Source organism: Amblyomma mixtum, chromosome 4, assembly GCF_055824585.1.
Source record: "Amblyomma mixtum isolate Tamu chromosome 4, ASM5582458v1, whole genome shotgun sequence".
In the NCBI taxonomy this organism is placed as follows: Eukaryota; Metazoa; Arthropoda; class Arachnida; order Ixodida; family Ixodidae; genus Amblyomma; species Amblyomma mixtum.
Window position 1 is genome coordinate 5,414,649 of NC_143015.1, and position 17,307 is coordinate 5,431,955.

General features: G+C 48.0%; 1 protein-coding gene and 1 non-coding gene across 2 annotated transcripts in view; one reads left to right on the forward strand and one right to left on the reverse strand.

Moving 5' to 3' along the window:
* Positions 1-17,307, reverse strand: part of LOC149345538 (uncharacterized) — a 157,723-nt gene that overhangs the window by 70,498 nt on the left and 69,918 nt on the right. The window contains exon 2 of the mRNA XM_089586108.1: positions 7,550-7,661. Within this exon, the coding sequence (XP_089442234.1) occupies positions 7,550-7,661 (112 nt within the window). The remainder of the gene's footprint in view (positions 1-7,549; positions 7,662-17,307) is intronic.
* On the forward strand, positions 9,349-9,420 carry TRNAT-UGU (transfer RNA threonine (anticodon UGU)). The gene has a single exon. It is a non-coding gene; the product is annotated as a tRNA-Thr (tRNA).

Genomic DNA, 17,307 nt, shown 5'->3' on the forward strand with positions numbered 1-17,307 from the left:
GGCGGTGGAGGCTCCACATCAGAGGCGCTGCAGCTGACCACGTGACGCTACAGCAGCGGTATAAAGCTGAACTTGCCTCGCTCTCCGGGCACTTACGAGGCGGCCAGGTGTTGGGATGCCGCCTAGAAGCAGGGCTTATTTGAACGAGAAGCGAAAGCTTCAGCGTGCCACAGAGACCGATGAAGAGCGGGATGAACGTCAACCAAGGAAAGCCATGTATTGCCAAGCCTAGCCATCAATATGCTTCGCATCTGACTAGGCTCAATCTTAGCTAAGCCTCAGCCATTTTTTATTAGATAGGTCTGATGTGGATTCCATATAAGCGACGCGTATTCGAGTTTTGAGCGGATTAATGCAGTGTATGCCGTAAGTTTTGTAGACGAGCTGGCCAGATGCAAGTTGCGCCTAATGAAGCCAAGCGCTTTGGATGCCTTGCTGAGTGTCATATCTATATGAAGGTTCCATGACAGGTTGGATGATAAATGAACGCCTAAATACTTTATGTTGGACACTGATTCCAGCTGGGCATCGTTTATACTATAAGTATACGGCTCCGGCTTGATCGTCGTGAACGTGATGGCTTTCGTTTTTGACACATTAATCTCCATTTGCCAGTCTCTGCACCAATTATCAAGATTTATGAGGTTCCTTTGTAGACAATCGTCATCCGTAGGGTTATTGATTTGTCGATATACCACGCAACCATCTGCAAATAGACGGACTGTAGAGCACAGGTTATTACTGATGTCATTTATGCAGACTAAAAATAATATTGGTCCGAGTACAGAACCCTGTGGCACTCCAGATTTCACGGAGGCAAGTGGAGATGAATGGTCATTAACGAAAATGGACTGGGTGCGGTTTGATAGAAAATTAGATATCCATTTGACAACCTTCGTGTTTATATTTAAGCCAGCAAGCTTTCTAATGAGGCGCTGATGTGGAACCTTATCAAAGGCCTTTCTGAAGTCGATAAATATCGCATCTATTTGGCACAAAGAGTGAACGGCATGATGAACATCGGTAATTAATTCAAATAGCTGCGTTTCGCAAGATTTACCGCGCAAAAATCTATGCTGGTTAACGAGGAAAAAGTCTTGTCGGTCGAGGTAATTCATAATAGCTGATGAAATAATGTGTTCCAGTAATTTGCAACATGTGTTAGTTAATGATATAGGCCTATAGTTTGTGGGATTTAATGGGTCACCAGACTTGAAAATAGGGATGACGCGAGCAACGTTCCAATCGCTTGGCACGCATCCTGTATCGAGAGATTGTTGTAAGATAGATGCAAGAATAGAACAAATTCCAGGTTGAGCTATTTTAAGTAACTTGGGGCATATGCCGTCGGGTCCAGGTGCCGCGTTTGTCGGAAGGCGATCAATGGCGGATGATATACCTTCAGGAGTGATAGTTATGTCAGGCATGCAGGAATCCAGGGTCGGAAAATGAAGATCAGTTGGTATCGGAGTCTCATCAGTAAAAACAGAGCAAGAGAAGTCATTGAAATGGGCTGCGACCTCGGCCGAAGAAATAAGTTTCCCTTCGTCTGCTAAAGACATTGATGCTTTTGTTGAGTAGTTGGGATTAATAATTTTCCAAAATTTTCTTGTGTTGGTTTGAAGCATGTTTGAAATGTCCGTATTGTGAAACTTGTCCTTGGCAGCTGCAATTTCGGATTGGCATGACTTTTAAGGCGGAAGCCTTTAATGCCTCATCGTTGTAAGCAGGAGCTGTCGACAGAAATGTCACGCTTTTCAATTGGTCGAAACGGACGTGACGTCACAGTGCGCGAATTTCAAACGGGGCCAATTGTACTTTCGCTACTAACCATGCTTCCAATTAAAGGGATCGTATAGTGATGCTCCACGTAAGTTCGACTGAGTTTAGTTAATTGCTTACTTAACCAATTAGTCTAATTAACCTTTCTAGTCAGACCAGATAAATAAATAATAGTAAGAAATTGGCCGAGCTTGGGAATCGAACCCCGGTCTCCGGAGTGCGAGTCGAGCACGCTACCACTCCGCCATGCCAGCTAGATACAAAGGTGCGTCTAGTGAATACGTGAATACGGTGTCTTCGTTCACACCCATCTTCCTCCCTTCCCGTTACGGCGAGGTTTAGGTGTCCACCGAAATATGAGAAACAGATACATTTCCTTTCCTCAAACGGAGTGTCTAGCGTTCCGTCCAGACGGAACGTTTCCTGCTGCTGCAGTTCCGTCCAGACAGAATATTTACGGCAGCTAGAGTTCCGTCCGTACAATAGAAAGTTTTAGTTTTACGTACGTAGAAGCTTCACGCAAGTAGAGCGCTTACGTTTCACCAGTGCGCATGCGCAGAACGTGAAGTGTTTGCGTGGGTCTCACGGACGTTTTGTGAGATTCGGATCTTTGCGTTGCGGTCTTCACGTTGCTTGCGTACCAGGCGTTGGCAAGATGGCGGCGCCCTGCCCGCCCGCTTCACAACGATAACAGCTTCGTCGCTAATCCCTCGACGTGGTATCGTGCTGTAAACTGCTGTATTTGCCTTCAGTTGGTCCATTCTTGCTCTCGCATGAAGTTTTAGGTGACAACTAGCTTTTGTTTTCTAGATAGAAATCCGTTTCAGCAGCCCCTAAGCATGACTGAGAAGCGTTTGTGGTAGTCATAGCAACGAGTGTGCCGACGGTCTCGCCAGCGAGTAGGCGCTGGTCTCGCGAGGTCCCGCGAAGCTCAAAACCTCGCGGGATATCGCGAGACCCTCGGCACAGTCAGCGGGAAAAGAAAAACAGTGCACGTTTTGGCTCCATACGCACACGTCGTCGATATGAGTGGGAAACCAGCGCGCATTCACTTCTCGAAAAGCGATGATGATTTAAATATGCTGCGGGACGTGAAGGAATGCAATTCCTTTGAAGGTAGCATGCAACATACAGTTCGGTGGAATGAAATCGCTCAACGTTCGCCAGAAGAAAGGGGGTATGTATTTACCGCCCGCACTGCAGGTTGGCCTGGCTCCGCTCCAAGCAGCTCAACTAAACAAAATTAGTTTTCTTTATCTGTACCAGACGGCGCGGCACAACATGCTAACGCATTTTTTAGGTTCTATGAAAGATCTACACAGTTTGCGTCCCGTACGTGCAGCTAAAACTGTACGAAGCGACTCGAGCGTACGCTACGTAGACATCTCACGTTTACGTACATGAAGGTTCTACGTACGTAAAACTAAAACCGTCTAATGTCCGTACTGTCCATACTATACAAAATGGTGATTTATACCCACATAAAGCATTTTTTTGCCTCTGGAATAACCGGCTGACAAAGCTGTATCCACATCTTCTCTCTACGCATGTACCGTCTTTTTCAAAAGTAACCAGGCTGCATGGTTTGCTTCTAGCTTGTATAGTGGAGCCCTTGTGACTTTCCTAAAGACCAAAAGTTGTTGGACGGTAAGAATACCCCCAGTCCTTACCTTTAACGACCATTTCAGCTTCAGGGAAGCTGTAAGCGCTTCGCTGTGCGAGCTAGAAGCAAACCATGCAGCCTGGTTACTTTTGGCAAACACTGTACACGGCACCAAAATGTCTGTCTGCGTACTGCGTTTAGTTGGATCCTCGAAGGCATTACTTCCGTGCGTGCATACAGGATCTGGAAAATGACACTGTTAGAAGCAGAGTGCAGAAACTCTTCGCGAAGTGATGTGAAGCCCTGTCGCTGTTTGTGCTGCAAGACGACGTAGCGAGAAAAAGACTAAGACGTACACAAACGGTCAACAAGCATTATGCAAACGCACCAACAAACCCAAGCCAAAACTCGTTCTATTGCCATTTCTCACTGATTCCTTGGAAAATATAATGATGCAGCAGAATATCCTGTCACACATTAGGCGGAATAGGATTGCCACTTTTTTAAATGAACATGCAAAACTCTGCAAGCAAACTGGTTTGCCAATCCCTAATGCCAGCTTTAATTCCGTCTTGACATAACTCTTGTGGCAGATAATGCTGGACGGAACTGTATGGTGTCAGATACAGTTCCGTCTGGACGGAACCCCATCGCTACATGTAGTTCCGTCTGGACGGAACTCTAGCGCAAATTGTCGTTCCGTCTGGACGGAACTCTAGCCACAACCTTCCTCAAAAACCAATTTACCGACGAGCAAGGCGTATTTGTCCGCGTTTCAGATTTGTCCAAACTGTCGTGACGTCACTGCGCGCGAATTTTGACGGGTGTCCACCGAAATATGTGAGACAGTTACTGCGCAACTTCCTTTCCTCACATACAATTTTCGACTAGTGTCTACTGAGATATGTGAGACAGTTAATGCCTAATTTCCTTTCCTGAAATACAATTTTCATTTTCTTCATTACGGCCCCTCTTTCTTCTTTCACTCACACTTCCTCCCTTCCTGTACGGTGCGACTCAGGTGTCTACCGGGATGACAGAGAATTACAGCCCCATTTGCTTTCCTCAAAAAGCGTTGTGTTCAAAGAGCAACGCATCGCGCCGAACGGGTGGTGGCGTTCCTTGGACTCCATAGCAGCGCTACAACACGCTGTCGCGTTCCACTCCTAAAGGCGAAGCTTAAGCGTCATTAATTGGCAGTTAATTAATGCACCAACAAAATGTGCAGTGAACAATCGCGTAACAGAATGCAGCACTCAGGCTTTCGCCTTCCACCACTTTAGCCGCTAAAGTTCCTCGTAATTTTTCACGCTCGCGGTAACGCTCCCAATCGCACATTGAGCCCGACCGTTTCGCTTTTGTGTATAGTCGTTTCTTTTTGCCTATACTGCGCTTTACTTGATTTGTGAACCAGAGGCCTTTATTTGTGTGCGGGGATTTCCGGTGGATGGCTTGACAAAATGGAAAGCGTGGTGTCGTGCCCTCAAAGAGCTGCATTCCCATCCGCCAAGCGAGAGGGTTAACGCTTGTACATCTAGATTGATGGACGCCTGTTCCTTGGTGGCACAACAGTTGGTGCCAGCAGGGACTCTGACGGTGCACCGGGACGGAGGGTGTCCGTTTTGAAGGAGACAGCGTTCACGAGCGCTGATAACAACGGCTTATTCTCGCTGCCGTGCAAGGCACACAAGAAGGGAATGCGAACATTCTACTCTTAGCAGCTGCTGTCATTCAATGGGAAGACGCGATTGCTGCGACAGGCGTCGTCTTCCCATCTTTGAAGAGTGCCACTTTGTGGGCCAGTTGATGCGTCACTCGTTCGTTGCCGCCGCTGAAGGGACGAGAAGAAAACGCGGTAGGACTCCTGTTGAATGGAACGGCAAAACAGCGCTGACGGACGGGACGGAAGAAGATGAGACAAACACATGCGCTCCTGTGCTGCGCTTATGAGTTGGCGCCATAGCGTGCGGCGTCCTTTGGTGTGTCATCCATGCTGATGCGACTCTCCAGGTTTTTTTTTGTTTCAATTAATCAATTGATCAATTACACGCTCTAAATTTTCTTAATTACCATCATCAAGCATTGTAGAGAGAGGGTGTGGTAAATGGTCCTTGGCGATCACAAAATGAACAAGGGAGGGGAAAACCTTAGGTTGCTTGAGCCAACGTTTCGACAAGGGGACTTATCTTCGTCTGGGCAAAGCGTTCATCATTGGCAGGGATTAAATAGGGCCTTCGCTCCGAGGAGGAAGGCCCCGGGTGGGGGAAGGAAAGTGGTGTGAGAGGGGATGCGTGTCAGGAAGGGGAGGGAGGTGAATCTTGATTCGTTAAGCTGCAATAGTGGAAAAACTTATATCCGGGGGGGGGGGGGGGGGGGGGGGGGGGGGGGGGGTGTAATCAACAAAGGCTTTGAAGGGGCTGTGACGGAGGGGAGGCGCTGGGTGGACCTGTAAGACTCAGATAAGAGGATTAGTCAGCGTGGTACCGGGAAATGAGAACAAGGAAAACAAAATAGGCTGGCACTGGAAGGAGAAGGAAAGGGGGGGGGGGGTTGCATTTCCAAGGAAGGACAAGGCAGGAGGGGTGGGAATGGCTCGAGTTCCGAGAAAGCCAAAAAGGTGGGGGCCGAGGGGGTAACAGGAATGTCATGGTTTCCGAGAAGTGATAGTAGGGGATTAGGAGAAAAGAAAAAAAAAGGTGAACAAAGGGAGAGGGTGAGAAGGCCGGAAATGCGGTGGAAGATATGACGTGGGAAGGGTGCAAAGAGGGATAGTATACTCAGAAGTACTTCTATTTGGGCGTGTTGGTTCATAACTTTTCAGGAGGACACAGGGGCGCAACAAAAGACACGGACATAGAAGCAGACAGGGACAAGCGCTTGTCCCTGTCTACTTCCACGCCCGTGCCTCTCATCGCGCCCCTGTGTCCTCCTGAAAAGATAATATACTTATTCGAGGTTCTAGGAAATGGTCTGAGCACGTGCAAGACATTTGTTAATTTAAAATTATGCTAACCCTGGAATGTACCTGAGAGATTCTAGGTTTACTCTGGACATGTTAATCCGTGTTGGTTGCAGTGTTTTATATTTGTGGATTAGGAATGCTTCTCTGTATTTTCTGTCCCTAGTGGATTTGGAGCCTGTCCTTCCTTGGAAATCCCCCCCCCCCCCTTTTCTTTCTCCTTCCAGTGCCAGCCTATTTTGTTTGCCTTGTTCTCATTTCCCTGTACCACGCTGACTAATCCTCTTATCTGAGTTTTTCAGGACCACTCAGCGCCAACCCCCCGTCGCAGCCCCTTCAAAGCCTTTATGTTCATTGCACACCCCCGGATATAAGTTTTTCCACTATTGCAGCTTAACGAGTCAAGATTCACCTCCCTCCCCTTCCTGACACGAATCCCCTCTCACACCACTTTCCTTCCCCACCCCCGGGGCCTTCCTCCTCGGAGCGAAGGCCCTATTTAATCCCTGCCAATGATGAACGCTTTGCCCAGACGAAGACAAGTCCCCTTGTCGAAACGTTGGCTCAAGCAACCTGAGGTTTTCCCCCCACTTGTTCATTTCGTGATCATCAAGCATTGGTTTTTTATTCTAAGCATTTGGACACCTTTGAACCCCTTTGTTCATTTCTATTTCAGTTTTATTTCTTTAATTAAAATTAAAACTAATTAAGTTACTTTAATTAACTCATCATCGCATATCGCACACCGATGAATCGTCAGTCACTAGAACGAAAAATTACCATGGTACGATTTTTTTTTTCGCAGCACCCGATTATTTCCGGCACGAGGTGCCGTCCACTACTGCGCCCACCGCTTTCGGACGGGACGTATTCGATCGCGTATTAAAGCAGCACGGACACACACGCGAGACTGGCGACGACTAGCAGCTGATGTAGTTTAGAAAAACCGACATGGTAAAGTGCTGAGCAGAAGGTCATGTGAAAGGGATAATTGCACTGAGGGCAAGATATTGCATGAAGTTTACGTACTCTTGCCCTCAAGATGATTATTGGTTTAACGTGAATTTCCGTTTTGTGCTTAAGCGTGTCTGTTTTTCTAAAATAAATCAGTTGCTAGTCCTCGGCGCTCTCTGTCTGTGTTTCCTTGTTGCTGTAACAAAGAAATGCTTTCCGAAGGACACGCAGTCGCGCTTCGCGTAACTCACCCTTCAACGTAGACGACCTTGTGACGCGCATCGCAGTGAAATGACTCACACGGGTGCTCGCTGTGCAGCGTCTCGTTGTTCTTGATCTTCAGTTCTTCGTACAAGCAGTTATCTGCAAGCGTAAATAACAAATAGTTATTCTCCACTCACTTCGTGAACATGATACTATCCAAGCGCTCCGCGAGTCAGTCATTATAAAAATCTGAAGGACTTCTTAAGAAAATGCGATAGGTTAGTGCCTGAGTAATATAGAATATTACTGAAAAACCGATCGCAACCGGTTGCACGCATGTGTGATCGCCTTCTAGAGTGTACGAGTACTTCCAAAATTTCGGGTGTGCCAGAGAATTTTCGGATGTGCGCGAACTTACAAACTGGTGGCCCTCATATTTTCAACTTGTACGGTGCGCAGTGATTGATCGGTCCACTGGTGTTCATCACTCTCCCAGTCACATTCACAGATCGCCCCTACTGGCGCAGTGGTGCAGCGGTGAAGCAGTCCGCCACTGCACGAGCATTTGGCAGATTGGAACACAGCCGCCGGTGGGGCTTGTGAGTCTAGGTTGCCCATACCGAGGTCCCGTAAGGTAGTGCCAAGATGGGCGGGTAGGAAATGCATTGAATTTGGCAACGCTGGGAAGATTCCTAACAATCCGCAGGGCGCGCTGCCGCCTTCCATGGTGGGCAGGTTGTGATAACGCAACCAGGCCACACGATACCTCTCGACTAATAAATTTCATGCCAAATTTAAAATTTAGCGCTGCTTTCTGATTGGTCTATTGGGGTAAAATCACCATGATGGCGTCATAAAGGAATGGTGCAAAAATAAATTTGAATACGGAAAGCCGGATATTTTCATGAGACGGCAGCCTAATGAGTGTGCTATTAGTAAGCCACTTACTGCTCTCCCAACCACAATATGAAAGAAGCCAACAGCCACAGAAACCAAGGGGCACAGGGGATTTTTTATTTTTAAATAATTTATTTATTTTGTGGTGTTGATCAATTTAGAATATTACTGAATATGTTATGGCTTAAAGCTCATTGATTAGAAAAGCAGAAGAAAAAACAACCACTGCCGCCGGTGGGATCCGAACCCACGACCTCCGAATTACGCGTCCGGTGCTCTACCTCTGAGCTACGGCGACGGCTGTCAAATCTTCTGCTTTCGGGGGTATTTATGTTTACAAGTAACCTAACCTTGAGAGTGTTCATCAGCGCCACCCACGTTCATAAGCGGCGGACGTGGAACGTCCTGAGTTACCGCAGGTGTGACGTAGAACGTCATCGAACGGAGAGGGTGGAAGCTGCGTGAGAACCCTCTTATGCTTCCTATGGCGTCAAGGCTGCGTTTATATAAATATGAAAGAAGCCAACAGCCACAGAAACCAAGGGGCACAGGGGATTTTTTATTTTTAATTAATTTATTTATTTTGTGGTGTTGATCAATTTAGAATATTACTGAAATTAATTAAAAATAAAAAATCCCCTGTGCCCCTTGGTTTCTGTGGCTGTTGGCTTCTTTCATATTTATATAACGAGCCCCTCATTCCCCTTCTCTTGTTTGCTTAATTGCTTAGCGAGGGCCTCGGTTCCGGCAGCCTTGACGCCATAGGAAGCATAAGAGGGTTCTCACGCAGCTTCCACCCTCTCCGTTCGATGACGTTCTACGTCACACCTGCGGTAACTCAGGACGTTCCACGTCCGCCGCTTATGAACGTGGGTGGCGCTGATGAACACTCTCAAGGTTAGGTTACTTGTAAACATAAATACCCCCGAAAGCAGAAGATTTGACAGCCGTCGCCGTAGCTCAGAGGTAGAGCACCGGACGTGTAATTCGGAGGTCGTGGGTTCGGATCCCACCGGCGGCAGTGGTTGTTTTTTCTTCTGCTTTCCTAATCAATTAGCTTTAAGCCATAACATATTCAGTAATATTCTGAATTGATCAACACCACAAAATGAATAAATTAATTAAAAATAAAAAATCCCCTGTGCCCCTTGGTTTCTGTGGCTGTTGGCTTCTTTCATATTTATATAACGAGCCCCTCATTCCCCTTCTCTTGTTTGCTTAATTGCTTAGCGAGGGCCTCGGTTCTGGCAGCCTTGACGCCATAGGAAGCATAAGAGGGTTCTCACGCAGCTTCCACCCTCTCCGTTCAATGACGTTCTACGTCACACCTGCGGTAACTCAGGACGTTCCACGTCCGCCGCTTATGACCGTGGGTGGCGCTGATGAACACTCTCAAGGTTAGGTTACTTGTAAACATAAATACCCCCGAAAGCAGAAGATTTGACAGCCGTCGCCGTAGCTCAGAGGTAGAGCACCGGACGCGTAATTCGGAGGTCGTGGGTTCGGATCCCACCGGCGACAGTGGTTGTTTTTTCTTCTGCTTTTCTAATCAATTAGCTTTAAGCCATAACATATTCAGTAATATTCTAAATTGATCAACACCACAAAATAAATAAATTAATTAAAAATAAAAAATCCCCTGTGCACCTTGGTTTCTGGGGCTGTTGGCTTCTTTCATATTTATATAACGAGCCCCTCATTCTCCTTCTCTTTTTTGCTTAATTCCCAACCACAATGTTATCCTGCGCGGGAAAGACGTGGCATAGTGAGAGACATGGACATGCACATTGCCCACTCTACCCCACGCTGTGTCACACCACTATATCAGCCCAAATCTACACTGAATCTCGCTCCTTGTAGCTAGGGAAGCTCCAGATTGGTGACCGATAGGTTGGTCAGAATTCGAAATATCAGTTACAAAGGCAAAGAAAAAATTCAGGGGCCACTTTGGCTCTCTAAAGTGCTGCAAGGCGAAAGCGTTTCCTGGCGCAGTGTTTGTTTTTATTTACTTTTTTTTATTTTCACATTTTTTCTCCTTTCCTTATTTCTATTGTTTTTTATTTTATTTTTATTTTCATATCTTATTTTTATTTTGTTTTTACTTTTTGTTCATTTTCTTATTTTTATTTTTATTTTCCTTTCCTTGACTTTTTTCTTTTTATTTTATTCATAAAACCCATGCACTCACTAGAGGCGCCTTTATCCATGCTCGAACCTTGAGCCTTCGTGGTGGAATGGTAGCGTCTTTGCTTCAAATGCCAAAGGCCCTGGTTTGATTCCCACCCTCGGCGCAGTTTCTTTTTAAGCTGTGACGCCGAAAGGCGGAGAAATCTGCCGACACGGCTGCCGACGCGTCTGTCGACACGGCTGCGGACGCGTGTGCTAACGACAGTATGAGGCATTAAAGGCTTTCGCCTTAAAATCAGCCTCATCATCACCAGGCTAACTACGCCCACTGCACGAAATAGACCCCTCTTATCCATCTGTCGCGAATTGGGGTGACGCGTCCCCGACTGCTGAAGGGGGGAACGCTTTCGCGTGCAGGTTCGAAGAAGAAAACAAAACGAAGCCGTGTTTATATTTTAAAGGAAAGGAGCCAATAAAAGAAACGAAAACACCACGGAAAACACACACTAGACGCGCGTACATCCCTACGGATAAAAAAGAGAGAGTTCATCGGATACAAATCGCCCGAGATGGAGCGGGAATGCTTTGCAGGCAGCACAGACGCGGGTTGGCGACTTTCGATGCGTCGCTGGCGTTGCGTCCAGGGAGGCGGTGGTAGAGAGCCAGGAGGCGAGGAACGGAGATGGACACGGGAGACGCTGACGAACTCCCGTCAGCCGCCCCCATGAACTGGGCAGCTGCAGCAGGAAAACTATAGCAAGGTCCTGTAGACGGCGTTCCACAAACACCGTAGGCTTGTGCTGCCTATCCAAGGAAGCCGTGGCAGCAAGGACCCTCATTCCATCTGCTGCCTCTTCCAACCTCGAAAGGGACACAGTAGGGACTGGGTCGTTGATTCAAGGGAAGTACACGGCAGCACAGACCCGAAGTCTGACGGCTGCCACCTCCACGCTTGAGTGGGATCAATGGTCTTGCGTCGATGATCCAAGGGAAATCACTGGCAGCTCGGACCCAACGTCCGACAGCTGCCACTTCCACCCTTGAATGGCCAGGCTTGTGCTGCGGTGTCTTCCTCTACACTATAGTGAACTAGAATACTCTACACCTCGGTTTGCTGAAACGTGAACTCTCCGCTCCTCGTGCCTGCCTCGCGCACACCATACGCACGCGCACACGCGCACGCGCGCAACGCGGGGCTGGCACGCACGGCGGTCCGCTGTCCGACACACCACTGCCAACACGCCGCGTTCCAAAAATTCCTCGACAAATAAGTGTGCACATCACATATGCCCCCCCCCTTCGGAAAAGTTTTTTCCACAGAAAAAACTGCCGTTGGTGCGCACAAAACTTGGGTACATGCGATAAACAGACAAGTTAGATTTCGCTGAAGTCCACGAAGGCAATTTACACTCTCACAGACGGAGGCACATGGAAACGCGCACACAGGGATCATGCGGTAGAACACTATACATCTGGCAAATGGCAAAATAAAAACTATACGAAACATCAGGGGCGCGATTACGAGTTTTTGTCTCAATATTGAGACTCTGACGTCAAAATGACGACACCGCGAGTTGTTGACGGCGGAATCAACCAATTAGCAGCGAGGTTGTGGTGTCTAATAGTAGGGTTCCACCCAGGAAGCATTTAGTTGCGCAATAAGGGACCGTATGCTAAAGTTTTTCTGTAAACACGCCGTTAATAATTTGAAGAATGTTTTATTTCGCTAACAAACTATGTTTCAAACTCAACGACATGAAGCAAAAGAAGAAGCGTCCTCAATTTTGCAATTAAGTTTGCTCTTCAGTAACTTTTGCAGCCGCGAGGGTGCGCTGACGCTGGAAAAGCGTCGGTAGCGGCGGCTAGGTGGCGTGAGCTGCCGCCTGATTCAATGGATTCAGCCTTATCCCTCCACGCACATATTCAGCCATCGTAAACATGGCAGCCAGAAAAAAAATCAGCTGATTCGACGGCTGTCCTCTTTTTTCACACATTACGCAGAATAAAAGTACTGCGCAGACGTCTTAAGTGCGCGGAAAAATCTGTTTAAAGGCAGTGATTGCTACGAGTCTGCCGAGAACAATTTGGAAGGAGCGCTTGGCTCGAAAACCGGCGAAGGCAGCTTCAAGGCAAGTTCACACTGGCGAGTTGCAAACGTCGCGCTAGTATTCTAGGCGACCGATTTCGGTCAATTAGTTACGGTTTCCGAAGTACATGTAAAGCGGGGAGGGAGCGTAATAAATCGATTTAAGCCTGTCGCGCGACCTCCGCGACTCGCCAGTGTGAACTCACCTAGCCTGCTATCGATGGCAAATGTGCTCCAAGGGCGATGCGTGATTCTATTTATTTTTGTTCCGAAAATACCCGGAGACCATGAATAATCACACGTACTGCAGCAACTGCCGACACACGGGAGCAGACCGGTGCAGCTGATGGGAGCTTGCAATCTCACTGCGGGAATTAAGAGCTGGCACGCGCACGGTCCCTGCGCCAACAATCACTCACGACGCCTCGTAACCAACTTATGCCGCCCGCTTCGGGTTAAGCACTTGATATTCGTGTTGGTGTTGTTGCCGTTCCGTTCGTATGATGCTCGGATGACGCCGCCGGGGATACTGTGGTGGCGAATGTTTATGCGAAGGAAGTCCTCCTTCGCCGCCGCCTTGTCTTGAGGGGTCTCGACGGAAAGCGCGCACCATCTGCGACTTAACTTTGACAGTGGTCTCCGCAACTCACCGCAAACACTTGCACAGTCGGTTGGGCTACGCCGACGTTTACTTCATTTCCTACGGTGTCTTGAAACCCACCGGCGGCGAAGGCGCGCACAGGCACTTGCCGCTCCACTGCTGACCGCGCACTCACCCGCACACCTCCAAGTTCAACGGCGAGTTCGTCGCACAGCCATTATGCTCCTTCCTATGTCAAAACGTCGAAACAACTCGTCCGGCACGTCAAAACCGTCTTCATGCACCCTCTTACACCGCTGCTCGCGCGGCCACCGGCCATGTAAACAACCGCCATTTTCTGTCTCGAGCGGTTTGAGACCACTCGTTCCAGTCGCAAGAAATCGTCTCAATCGGCTCGCATAATTAGGTGAGCAACGTCAACACTTTTGGCACACTTATGACGTCGGCCGGTGACGCAAAAAACCAATATGGCCGCTGGTCACGACCGACCAATAGGAACGGGGCAAATGAGACACTTTTTGAGACACTTTCCGATTGAAACAATTTTGAGCGACTCGTAATCGCGCCCCAGACATAAACTTTAAACACGTCCATACTATGCAGGTGAATATGTACACACCTAACAATCCATAACCGGAGAACGAATGAAGAAGAAAAACAAACCATAAGCTCTACCACACTGCATTTACACAAATTACAAACACCGTATAGTAGCACTGTATGTACATTGGGCATCACCCTCCGGCAATTTACAAATGATATCTTACAAAACGGTCTCTTCGGACGAACGCTCTTCGTATCGTTTGAGCATATTGATGTGGAATAGCTTCTTAGGGTGGCCCAAATCAATCCAATAATCCACGTCATTCTTTTTGCCGGAAACTGCGAATGGACCTTGCCACTTCATCAGACGTTTATTATGGCTACTCGGCGAAGGAATGAGGGCACGATCTCCAACCTTTAAATACCGTTTTTTGCTATTCCTCTCATAATATCTCTTCAGGGATTTTTTGCTACGCAACCAATTTTGATGTGCCGAACTCACAGTTTGCTCGAGACGTTCTTTTAGATCAAGAACGTAGCCATACCTCGTCTTGGCGTCTTCTCCCAGCTCTTCTCTCGTCCAAAGCTCTCTGGGGGCTGCGAGCGGTCCTCGCACATGTCGGCCAAATATCAACTCGAAAGGAGAAAAGCCTAGACTCGCGGGAGGCACGTCTCTGTATGCGAACAGAAGCGGAGCGATATAAGGATCCCATGTTTTGGGCTGCTCTTGACTGAGCTTCCGCAGCATCTGTTTGAGTGTGCCATTAAATTTCTCCACCATCCCATTGCACATTGGATGGTAAGGGGTCGTGCTGAGATGTTTCACCGCCAAGAGATCATTGAGCTCTCTCATCATTTCGAAAGTGAAACAGGAGGCCTGGTCACAGAGGGTCTCTCTCGGAAAACCTATTCTTGAAATCATCTCCACTAAACCGTCTGCCACGGTTGCTGAATTTATCTTTGGCAGAGCCACAGCGTCGGGATACCGCGTGGCGAAATCGATGCGAGTGGGAATATACCTATTCCCTTTCATCAATGCGGGCGACAGCGGGCCGATAATATTGACAGCGACATGATCAAAAGGAGTGTCGATAAAAGGCATGCGTTTCAATGGAGCTTTCCCTACTTTGCCTTTCGGACACATCCTTTGGCAGGTGTCGCATGATCTGACATATCTTTTAATCTCCTCCAGCACTCCCGGCCAGTATAATTCTTCCAGAATTTGGTCTACAGTCTTCCTAATGCCCTGATGCCCCCTCAACGGGCTATCGTGGGCAAGCTTTAACACTTGCGATCTGGAAGACTTTGGGAGTACAACCTGTCGAACCTCTCTGCCAGAGGGTGATGATAGAGGCGGTACAGCAAACTCTTTTCGACAGAATACGAGTGCGAACTGCCGTGTTTACCATGGAACGCCTTTCCTATTTGGAGCCAACACGCCTTCAATGAACCATCTTCCCTTTGCTCTTTTTCTAACTTTTCCTTGGTGAACTGTATGGGACCGACGCTTAGAGCGGTATTTTTCCTACTTTCTCCAGAAGCTTACTTTTCAGTCAATACCACTTTTGGGCCCTCGCTCTCGCCATTTTCGCAGGTTACCCCGTCCCTGACTATGCCAGGGTGTAATTTAGCGACGGGCTTTGATTTCTTCAAATTGATATCTGGATTTCACGGCTCACGGGCCTTTGGTGTATTTCTAATTATGACATCGTACAATGGTGTCTCCATGCACTTCACCAGGGCCGTCCCAGTGAAATAAGGGGAAGCGATATAGACTTTTGCTTCGGGATCTTCCAAACTACTACTATCAATGAGGAACACCGTAGATCTCGAGCCGGTTAGAGCTGAGTCAGGAACTAGGGCTCTCCGCGCCACCACCGTATTGCTCCCTGTGTCCCGTAAAATACGTACGGGTAGGCCACGGAGCTCTCCCTCTAGGACAGGCATGTGTTGTGCGTCTGCAGGACTTTCCCGCAGAAGTCCGAGCACCACCTCATCCTCAGCTGGTTCAAGCATACCTGCTGTTGTGTACATCGCTTCAGGCGCAACACACTCTGGCTGAACACAACAGGATGACTGGTTTTGATTTTCTTGCTTTCTTAAGCAAGAACTTACGCCATGTCCTGTTTTCCGCAATAGAGCTGTTTTCCCTTTGAGCGAAAGTTGGCAGCCTTATGCCCTAAACGATTACAAATGAGGCACCTTACTGACTGTCTATTTGATGGAGTATCCTGCTCTTTCGGAATGCCCATTTCGAACGAATCTTTGAACACAGACAAGTTTCTTTGCCACTGGGCCTCTAGAACGTTGTCTGCTGCCTCAGCCATTTCGTCCAGCGTCTTGTATTATCTTTCCCGAAGGAAAATCGCCAGACGAGTATGGCAGTTCCCCAGTAATTCTAAGGCCACTACCAAGTCACGTAAATCATTGTACGTTGTGGCCGTTCCCGACATCTCGACCCATCAATCGAAAAAACTGATTGAGAGTACATAGTAGTAGCGCTAAAAAAACAAGGACGACAGGGTAGAGAAAGACTACACAGGCACTAGACATCAACTGACTTTATTCTCGAGAACAACAACGAATTTATAGGCGGCAATCAGGAGCATAAAAAATCAACATTTGAATCGCATGAGTGTTGGCACTTCCCGATACAAGAACCTGAAATCTTTAGTGCACAGATAAACATTTGGTTTGTTCACGCACGTTTGCCTTTCCAAGTGAATGAGAAAGGCTTCCAATACTTCCCGCTCTTTCTGATCTGCACTGACATAAATCACACGTGTCTGCTCAAACAAAGGGGTACATTTTTTGTCATCATGCTTACATTGTTTGCAATGTGCCGCCAAGTGTCCAGGGCCTGATATAGCAGCTGCCAAATTGTTATGCTCCATGAGGCGAACATTGATGCAACGGCCGGTTTGGCCGATGTAGCATTTTCCGCAAGATAGCGGAATCCGGTAGACCACATTGGTCCTGCAGGCCATAAACGGCTTCCCATGCTTGATGGGAAGATTGAGCAAGCGCGCTGCGTATAGCTTGCCTGTTTCTTTATCAAGCGGCTTACTTTCACGAAACCTTACGTGATAACCCTCGGCTGTGGAATAAAAGTATTGGAGCAGGGCTAGCTTTCCCGTATTGTAATCCATTGAATCTGCTGGAGATAGTCGACCGAACACACAGAGAGCCTCCCCAGTCAGACATACTTAGTGCTGTTGCCCATTTTTCCTTAGGCCAGCCGTGCCCTTCTGCGATACGATCAAAACGTTTGAGGTATGCATCTAAGTTATCCCTACGATCGTCGAAAAGTGGGATCAACTTGTGTGGCCTAACCGCTGCTGAGGGCCCTGGAGCAGGTTCTCGACTACCCCCACCAGCTTCTGCGAGCCTTAATTGGAGGTGCAATCTCCGCTCTTCAGCCTCTGCTAGCGACTTTGCACGTGCTAGCGACGTGCAGCGCATTGGGATTCTGCTTGGGCCTTTTCGTGCTCTCGTCCTGCTGCACATGCAGCGCGTTCCTTCTCCTGCTGAGCGGAAACCCACGAACGCAG